Source organism: Ovis aries, chromosome 7 (assembly GCF_016772045.2).
Source record: "Ovis aries strain OAR_USU_Benz2616 breed Rambouillet chromosome 7, ARS-UI_Ramb_v3.0, whole genome shotgun sequence".
Taxonomy (NCBI): Eukaryota; Metazoa; Chordata; class Mammalia; order Artiodactyla; family Bovidae; genus Ovis; species Ovis aries.
The window spans coordinates 75,026,358-75,036,622 of NC_056060.1; the positions used below are offsets into that span (position 1 = coordinate 75,026,358).

The following is a 10,265-nucleotide window of genomic DNA, read 5'->3' on the forward strand; positions in this document are numbered from 1 at the left end:
TTTTTTTGCAGGTTTACAAAGGGATTTCCCTCCATTTCATGCCAGGAAGCCAAGAGCTTAGATAACCTGAGAGAAGGATATCCAAACTCATGACAAACCCCAACGGTATAGATACCAACCCATCATAATGCCTAGCGTGGGGCAGACTCTCAGGAACATGGCATAAATGATCCTGCTGGCACAAATTCTCCTCCTCCTGTTCAGTCTGGGGAGGAAGTGTTCTTTCCACCAAACAACTTTCATCATACTGGCATTGTGAACAGCCTGGGCACAGTTCTTCCGCCCATAAGGATTTCAAAGCCAACTAGGGTTGATGCTAAGAGAAAACTTAAAGATGCTTACTACATATGCCAATGCATGTTTGAATATATACAGATTCCTTTAAATGCAAGAATAAAGCACACAAGACTGACTCTCAAAGTGAGCAAAGTTAAACACTAAGATGCTGGTTAACTAGATCTGGGTAGATTAACACAAAGGAAGACTATAAAGCCATGAAAATTATAATCTGCATATTTACAGGCATGAGAAGATATTAATAATATATTTCTCAGTGAAAAACAGTTTAAGATTATAGATGATGTTTATATTTATACATATACATAGTCTATGTATATGTATAAATACAAAAATGTATCCATAAACATTATAATATCTATATGGGGTATTCACAAATGTCTATACTTTCTTTTTAATCAGTTTTTCTAATCTTTTCTACACTAAATATATATTATGTAATAAAAATGTTTAAAGCTATAAATCACTCTATTTTTAAAATATAAAAGAGGATTTTTATGTATTTTTTAATAAAATGGGGTTTTTATATATTATAGGAAAAGTTTAAATTTAAAATATTTCATGTGAACAAATGAAGAAATGAAGCCACCAGTCTTCCCTGGTAGCTCAGATGGTAAAGAATCTGCCTGCAATGTGGGAGACCTGGGTTCGATCCCTGGGTTGGGAAGATCCCCTGGAGGAGGGTATGGCAACCCACTCCAGTATTTTTGCCTGTAGAATCCCCATGAACAGAGGAGCCTGGCAGGCTACAGCCCACGGGGTCGCAAAGAATCGGACATGACTGAGCAACTAAGCACAGCACAGCATGTGAAGAAGGCTAGTTTTGATCCAGGGCTTGAAGATGATAATACTTCCTGAATGGCAGGGAAAGAAGGAGGGGTCTCTGGTGAAAACTTGCAAACCTGTATATGTGTGTGCATATGTGTGTGAAGGTGTATGCATGCATGCTTTGGGGGTGAGGGTGAGAAGAGTTTACTGGAGCAAAGAAGTCAAAGGACAGTCTATGGAAAACTGAACTTTATCCTCCAGGAAAAGAAGAGCCAGATAAAGTGATACCTCACTAAAAATTTGCTGGAGGAAAAAGATTCTAACCACCCTGCATAAATGGGATTGGACAAGGGAGAGGCTGGAGGCCAGGAAACTCGCTCAGAGGCAGCAGCAAAAGTCTGTCTGATGTGCCAAGGCCTCATTGACATGTGAACTCTGGGAATGAAATGACAGGAGATGATCTGGACAATATCCCAGGACAAGGGGCAGCTGGCCCTGGCAGGTGACAGCACTGGGAGGCTGTAAGACAGAAGTAAAAACGAGTTCAGGGTTTTGATTAAAGAGGCTCAAGAGGCTGGTGGTGAAAGGAAACATGGGAAGAGATGTCTCAGATGGAGTGCCGAGGAGGAGATAATGCAGACCTGAAGGACATTCAAGTGCTGTCGCCTCAACAGCAGAGGGCTGATCTTAATAGCCTGGGATTCTAGGCTTGTCCTGGCCCTTCCTGCTGTGGGACTTCCCTTGTCTAGAAAGGGGAGGGCAATAGTTACACCTTGCCAACTTCAGAGTGGTTGAAGGGCCAGTGAGATCTGGATAAAAAGCACCTAGAACACGAAGAAGCTGTACAAACACCAAGCACCGCTGTCATGCATGCAGGTGGTGGCTGCATGGAGAGAGGACACTTGCTGAGAACACGAGGCCGCATGAGAACACGTGTCAGGGTAAAGACACGTGGTCAGCCCTGCCTCAGGGAGCTTCTCCCCAGGTTCTGAGCTGGAAAGTCCTCCTGCAACATCTGATTCAAGCCCCTTATGTTACAGGTGAGGAACCCAAGGCCCAGAGAAGGAAAGTAAGTTGGCCAAGGTCACCACACTGGGGAAAGTGTGATGGCAACAGGAGGAGAAGAATTGAATGGTGGGGACGAACCACTTTTCTGCTCCTGGTGGCCACCAAGCTGACTCTCCCTGCCACCTTCTCTTTCCTGGACATTTATGGAGCCTCTCCACAACCTGTTCTCCCCATTGAGGTTAGAATGATCTTTCAAAGCTAAACGTAACCACATCACTTCTTTGTGGTGGGTTGGGATGCATGCTAACTTCCTTCATAGCGCAGCTGGTAAAGAATCCGCCTGTGATGCAGGAGACTCCGGTTCAATTTCTGGGTTGGGAAGATCTGCTTGAGAAGGGATAGGATACCCACTCCAGTATTCTTGGGCCTCCCTTGTGGCTCAGCAGGTAAAGAATATGCCTGCCATGTGGGAGACCTGGGTTAGATCCCTGGGTTGGGATGCATGCTGATGGGTTGGGAGCAGCACCGTCTGTCTGTCAGGCCCTTTCCTGAAGGCCACAGTCTCTGTCCTGAAAGCCTACAGCTCTTCTGTTGAAAATTCCCACCCTTTGATGCTTCAACTCTGCCGGTCCTTTGCAAGCAATCCCCTCATCAAACATCACCACTATGAGTTACCTGCTGCTTCCTGCCAGGACCCCGAGGATACTCAGGGCCTTTGAAGGCCCCTGGTGACTTGGTTCTTACCTGCGCCTCCTATCTCCACTCACTCATCCCACACTCTTACTCAAACAAGCCCCCACTCCTCCTTGGACAAACTATAAGCTGTGGATTATGTTATAAATGCACAATTCCTAGTCAGTCTTCATAGCATTTATCCTAATTTGTCATGACATACATGTCTGCATGTACAAAGACACATGTGTGGTTTTTTCAATTTTTAATTGGGAGATAATTGCTTTACAACGTTGTGTGGGTCTCTGCCATACACGAACATGAATCAGCCATAATACATGTGTCCCCTCCCTCCTGAGCCTCCCTCCCACCTCCCACTCCCATCCCACCCCTCCAGGCTGTCACAGAGCACTGGGTTGAGCTCCCTGTGACATATAGAAAGTTCCCACTGAGATCTATTTTACATACGGTAATGTGTATGTTTCAAGGCTACTCTCTCATGTGTGACTATTTGATTGATTTCTTTCTCACTAGCCTATAGAATGAGACTCCCTGGTTGATCCAGTTTTCAGAGTCTGAAGGCCAAAGGGTTTGGAGTCAAAACGCTGCCTGAGACGCAGCTACCGGCCTCCCTGTCATTCTGCCTCTGTGACAAGATATAAAGGGATAATGAACAATTGCTTCAGTTGCTCTGAAAATGACACTCTTGGCACCTCTTCAGCCAAGCAGCAGGCAGGGGGGGTGCCCTGTGGGGGTAGAGGGGCGGGGGTGTTGGCTGCTCCCAGGAGCCAGAAGCACAGGCAAGGCCTGGTGTCAGGACCTGTCTTTGGGAATGAAGCTGACAGTCCACAGGAATGGCCTGCCGATGGAGGAAGCTATTAACATGGCTCACTCAGACTGCAGCCCACGGGGAGGGAACAGCATCTCATGATTAACCTCGTTGTATTAATATTTGATAAAGCATCTTCATGATGATAGATAGCAGTCACCCAGAGAAGGGGAAGGGCCGCAGTTCTGCAAAGCATTCTCAGAGAAGAACATCCCCTTTTATTGAGAGGGGATGATGGGAGAAAGTGTATGCCCTGGGCAGGAGAAAACTGCCCTGACCACACAGTGCAGTCGGCACGATGGCCTCTCTCGTAGGTTGGGCTGCACAGGTAACCAGCAGGCTTCTCTGCACAGTGGTTTGTCTCAGGGGAAGGAGGGGGACTCACAATGGCTGACCTCCAAGAGAAAGCTGCTGAGCCAATTATTTTTTTTTTTCTTCTGACAGTACATTAAAATGATGGCTGATGATTAAAGATATTTCCGTGAATAGTACATTTTCCCAATATGTGGTCTCTAAATAGAACTCCATTCCACGTTTTTAAATCACAGAAGAAAACATCTTAAAAAGCTCTCACTAATGACACCATCTTTGTTCTCACAGGTAGCTTAAGAGAGACATTTGGGCTGTGCACATCTGATGGATGGCTTTTGGTCTCCAGCAGCTGCTTTTGGAAATTGTCATCTTACCAGGCTGCCAAGAAGTTGCTGAACCCTCCTGGCACAACCGTGGTGAAGCCCTGCTTTCTGAAAGAAATCATTCACCCTCTGGACACAAAGCTCTTCTCCGGCAACTGGGGCACCTGGGCTCAGCATCATCCTGGGGCAGGTGGGGAAAGGGGAGAGTCGGGGGAGGCCAAGCATCATTTTTTACCACCAAGACCAGGCAGGAATCCACAGGAGTGACTGGGGTGTCAAGGCCAGCAGGGCGGGGGGAGCACCACTGACCGCTGCGTCCGAGGACCACTCTCCCAAGGCTCTGATGGAAAGCCTGCTGGCCACAGACCTTAACCTGGGGGCCTGGGTTCAGTGGGTCTGAAAGACGTTCCCGGTTCCCAGCGGAGCAGCTGCATGCTTCAGAGCACAGGGACACAGCCTGCAGTGCCCTGTTGCGTTCTCTGAATCATCCCTGACCAACCTCGCCATCGGCCTCACCTCATTTCCAGCAAGAAGGCGACAGAGAGAATGCGGGAAGGAGGCACGCCTCTAGTTCGAAACATCACTTGCATTCCGAATTAGAGGCAAAAGCAGAGTGGGCTACACAGTTTCGTGCACTTGGTCTTAAAAGGGAGGCTCTGAGTAGTCTGTCCCTTAGTAAATGTTCAATGGGCCAAAGAAGGGGAGGAAGGACATGTCGGTCCTCCCCCCGCCACAGCCTCCTCAGGAGGCCCCAGCCTGCTCTCTGCATCACCGCCGTCCAGATGTCTCTGCACTGAGGAGCTGGAAGTTACACAGCGGGCGGCACTTGAGAGGCGGGGAGGCTGAGCTGTGTGTGTGCGCAAGACAAGCAGGGGACGTGGCGAGGATAAGGCACAGGGTTTCTCTTCTCGGGGCACATTTCTGTTGCTTTCCTCCACTCCTACCCCCCTGGCTGGGTCACATCTGCCCTGAGCCAGCACCCTCACCCAAATCTTGGGGGTACACAATTGAGAGCAAGGCTGTGTGCAGGGAAGAGGCCTCCTCTGGGCGTTCGGGCCAGAAAATCCCCACAGCCTGCAGTCCCTCATCCAGACCAGCAAGTGCTTACCCGGTGGCGCCCAGGAGGAAGGACAGGAGATGGGGTGAGACACAAAGGGGGAGACGCAAAGGCTGGAAGTCTTGGAGGGATGGGAACGTGGACCCTCCAGCTGCCTTCCTTCCTCCAGTCTTTCAAGGCAAGTCCCACAAGCAGGCAGGTGCCAGAGGCAAGCATCAAAGCAGAGGATGGCTTCCTGTTCAGGAAGAAGCCTCAGCACTCACCCGCCACTGAACCTCAAGAAGCGCTGCCAGCTTTAGAGGCCAACACTGAGAGCAGCATTTGCCCGGGGACCTACCAGGCTTCCAATCCTCCCCTTGCATCACCAAGGTCAAATCCATCCCCATCCAGGAGCCTCCTACATCATCTTCTTACCCACCTCCCCCTTTGCTTTAGTCAGGCTGATCCAGCTTCAAATGCAGAGTAATTCATTCTGGAGAGAAGTCAGGTATCTGTATACCAAGGTGGAGGTTTCCAGGCAGAATAACCAGATGGCTTGTTTATTTTGACTCCGGGAGGAAGAGCTGGGAATGATTTGAAAGGCAGGAGAGAGACTGTCTCCTCTGGAGCTCAGAGGAAGGTGATTTAGGAGGCAGAATAGACAGAGTCCACTTAACCAAATGCAAGTCTTCTAACCACGGGTCACTAAGTAGAGAGGGACCAGGAGGCACTGCCACACTAAGAAGGGCATCTAAGAAGGCCCCGTCATCCTTGGTTCATCGGGTCTTCCCATCACCCAGCTAATGGCAGAGACACACCTGGGATCCAGACTGGATGCCTAGGAAGAAAGTGCTACACAGCAGGGGGCTTTGTCCCCGTGGCCCCTGGGTCCCTGGGGACAAAGCCAAGAGCTCCAGGCACAAGCATGAGCCTAATTTTACTGGTTCCTGGCTCCTTTTCAGACCCAACCCTTCTAAGACAAAGCAGGGTGGTGGTTAAGAGGGAAGAAAATGGCCCCAGAATGGCCAAGGTAACTGGGACATTGTCTGGACTGATGATCTCAAATATTTGAAGCTGGGAGAAGACAAGGGACAGAAAGGTACTATTAATATTCCTGGGAGTTCCCTGGCAGCCCAGTGGTTAGGACTCTGCACGTTCACTGTCAAGGGCCTGGGTTCAATCCTTGGTCGGGGAACTAAGATCCCACAAGCCGCTGGGCTGGAAAAAAAAAAATACTGTTCCCAAATAGATTTCCTGTAAATACTAATATTCATCAAGGGATTTAATTAATAAAAAACTTTCATAAACCTTATCTTACTTGATCTTCACAACAATCTTGGAAAAATACTACGGTCTTCATTTTGTAAAACAGGAGACTGAACTCTCCTCCAAGGTGGTAGCCTCAACGGTGGAACCAGGACCTGAATCTGGGTCTTGTGACATTTTCCTCCTCACTCCAGGACCTTCAATTTCAGATGGAAAAGGCCAGGCCAACCTCCCCAGCCCTGCCACGTGTACCTATGAAGCAGATCACCACCGTCTTAAAAGAAAAACAAGGCTGCATGCCTTCCTTGCAATAATACACCTAGGAGTGAGGAGCGGCCGTGGAGAATGCAGAAATGGTGCAGACCAAAGGTAGCTTCAGCTCCCTCAGCCTCTTTGGAGAGGCTGACGGCTGCCTAGACTGCCAGGGGAGCCCCAAGGATGGCACTGAAGAGAAAAACATCAAGAAGTTAAAACCGGTAGAGATCTGGGTGTGGGAGGCTATTGCTCCCTGCTTCTGCTCCGCCCACCCACCAGAATAGTCAATTTGGCCACTCTGCCTCGGACCTTCTCAAAGCTTTAGCTTCTCCCACAGATCACTCAGAGTGGACTCTCAGGAGAGGAAAGTCAGTAAACTGGTTAGGGTTTTATTTGTTTAAAAAAAACACCCTGAATAGACTCCAAACTTGGATGTGTACTTGCTAGCCAGATGTTCTAAACGGCTAAGATCCAGGCATGTAACTCTATGCTCTGTGGTTCTGCTCCTCCTGGGGGCTTCCAGATGCTATGACAGAGGAGATGTACACTTGTAGTGAGGGATACAAGGCTGAAGGATGCTCTTTCCCGATCAACCGGCTCAACTTACTTCCACCAGTTTCCCAGGCTGCGCATCAATCAGACCAGGCTGCCATACATATCAGCCAACTGGACCAGCTCTAAACCCATTGTCCTGTGAGCCACACACACCCTCCAGTCCCCAGCCCAAGGATCACCTCTTCCACAAACAAGTCCCTGATTCTCCCTGTGTCTCCCGCTTTGTTCTCTCATTGCTATTTAATTATGTGTCTTTCCCATAGTTCTTCTCTAATTCTATTCTTGCTCAATAATTATGAACATCATTTATTTCCTTAATAGATCATAAACTCCTCAGAGACAGATACTATGTTGAATCCAATTCTGTGCTCCCCCTTATCCACGTTCATGTCTGGGTAGAGGTTCAGCTTTGCACACAGTAGGAATATGACTGATAATGGTTAAAATGGAATTTACCCTGGTTTCTTCAAAGACAGGCCATCTGTGAAACACAAAAGACAGTCCCACCCCTCAGGCTGCCCTTTGACAAACTTTTATGGAGTATGGCACCCTCTCCCCGCAGGTGTATCTCAGGGTCACGGCAGCCAGACCTAGCCAGCACAAGACACAGAGAAAGTGAAACCAGACTGGCAAAGGCAAGGGCTTCAAGCCTGGTTATTTAAAGAGGTTAAAATTACATAAGCAAAAGCAAGGGACTGGTGCTGTTATACATCCCCAAGGAAAACCAAGGAAGGATTTTGTGGGGTCAGGGGTGGCGAGGAGGAAATGAGGGAAGAAGAAAGGGAGTTTCCTGCAAAGAGCAAGGACCAAACGGGTGATGGCTGAGACCTGAAAGGATTCCCCACCACCACAAGGAGTGAGACACAGCATCCCTTTTGCAGGGATGGGAGGCCTGGACACTCCTGAGATGAGGGGTCATCATGGTCTCAGAGAGGCCCTGCTCACGCCTCCAGGTGCTGGAGAACTGGGCACCAGGGAGCAGAACGCAGGGAGGGGAGGTGGAAGAGAACCACCAGCAACCTCAGAGAGGGCCTTGAGCACTGGCGGAGGGAGAACCACCCCAGAGAGTGCTTATGGGAAAGGCTGTGCCCTTCATACCAGGCGGAAGATGGAACCACCACCGATGGGGAAACAAGTCTGATCTGGGCCAGTCACTGATGGAGCAGGTGAAGGAATCCACCCCTTTCCTGGGATAAAGCCACACACACCCCCACCACCACAGGACCTAAGCTTTCTTTATTGGTTGAGGACTTAGGGTCAGAACACAGCTACCCTGGGACAGGTTCCAGGGAGGCAATGGTCATAGTGATTGGTGGGGGGAAAAATTCTCAAGAATCAGACCTCAGCCAGCAGGGGAAAGAGAAGCCATTTCTACTAGAGATTTGAAGATCTCTCTCTCCCTCTCCACCCCCCCCTCTCTCTCTCTCATACACACACACATCTATTATGAACCTGCTAAGTAAAAATCTAATTCCAGTTTAAGTATAAGAGGTTTAGTCCAGAAAATCCTCCTCTCTGAGGCAGTGTGGGGAAGATCTTATCTGTTCTCCATTTCCTATCAAATCGCCCTTTTTCCTTTTGGGGCCACAGAGGAGATGATGAGAATTCCCCTATCCAGGACCAGGCAGGAGATCGAGGTACAGAATGAGGCCCACGCCCCTCTGCCCAGCTGACCCACCCCTCACAGGCTCTTTCGCCCAGACCTCTTCTTTACTTCTGACTGCAGCCACAGGTCATTCAGGGCAGAGGACAGGGCCCACCTGGCACCACTTTCCGCCTGGAAGAAAGCTGAGGACACGTGGGAGGAGAGGCTGCCTACCCTGTGCTCACTCCCAAGGGGCCCTGGCCTCTGAGCCACGTGGCCACATCTCCATCGCCTCCCTGCCAGGGCTCACGCCAGCACACCCAGGGGATTCATCACAGGCAGGAGGGCAGCGAACCTTGGGATTAGGAGAGCGGCTGTCCTAGCCCCCACGGCCCCAAAGAGTACCTGCCAAGGCCTTGATCCGGGACCTCTCAAAGAGCCTGGCTGAGCTGTTGTCATTATCCAGCTCATCATCCGGGCCGTCCCAGCGGGCATTGATCCGGCTGTACGGTGGCTGGTTGCCCACGTTTTCAAACTCCGTGGCTGATGTCATGTCAGCAGGCTGTCCGCAGCTACGCCTGCCTCAGTCTTCATGGAAGGGTCCCTGGTGGGGGACAGTAACACAGTCAGAGGGTTAGCACCCAGCCCCTCGGACTTTGTCTCAGGAAAACTTATTTGGAGTGGCTGGTAGGAGCAGATCCTTACGGGAGCGGCACATGGTGCCCTGTGCCAGGCCACAGCTGACCAGGGGTCACTGGGTCACCCGGCAGAAAATATTGCTGCAGCAGCAGCGACAGCAGTAACGGGGACAGTGCCAGCGGGGACAGAGGGCTGCAGGCGGCAAGGGTCAGGCCAGCCAGCAGGTGGAGGTGCTGGACGCAGCAAGCCTGTTTCCTCCAAACCCGCTGCTACGGCCACAGAGGCGGGTGGCTCTCCTGGGAGCCAGAGGCTGGCAGGGACGAACTGGGCAGAGCAGCGCTACCCTATGACCTGGGGACCCAACCTGGAGGGGAGGTGGGGACAGGGCAGGAGAGGGAGAAGCTGGGAGCTGGTGGAGTCTGACTCAAACGGGAACCAGTGGGGAGAGAGGCAAGCATGAGCTTTGAGATGCCACTGGTGCCTCCAACCTGGAAGCTGCACTGGGGAATGTTAACTCCTCCCAGAGGCTCCCAAGAACCCTCTGAGTTCTTGGCCTGCAGCCAACAGTCAGAAAGCTGGCTCTTGCTTTTGCCTTCTCTGAAGTGTGCCCAGGTGCTTGGACAAGCTCTCTGGTTGCATCTCAGGACAGACCATGGAGCCAGATCAGCCTGCTGTCCCTTCGAGGTGGTCAGCATGACGGTGGGGTGTGGTGGCGAGGGG

The 10,265-nt window shown here is 50.5% G+C and overlaps 1 protein-coding gene across 4 annotated transcripts in view; it reads right to left on the minus strand.

Moving 5' to 3' along the window:
• SPTB (spectrin beta, erythrocytic) overlaps positions 1-10,265 on the minus strand; it is a 128,030-nt gene that overhangs the window by 62,793 nt on the left and 54,972 nt on the right. For all 4 annotated transcript variants that reach the window (XM_027971928.3, XM_042252611.2, XM_060418657.1 and 1 more), the window contains one exon: positions 9,312-9,510. In XM_027971928.3, the coding sequence (XP_027827729.2) occupies positions 9,312-9,459 (148 nt within the window). In that variant the 5' untranslated portion in view covers positions 9,460-9,510. The remainder of the gene's footprint in view (positions 1-9,311; positions 9,511-10,265) is intronic.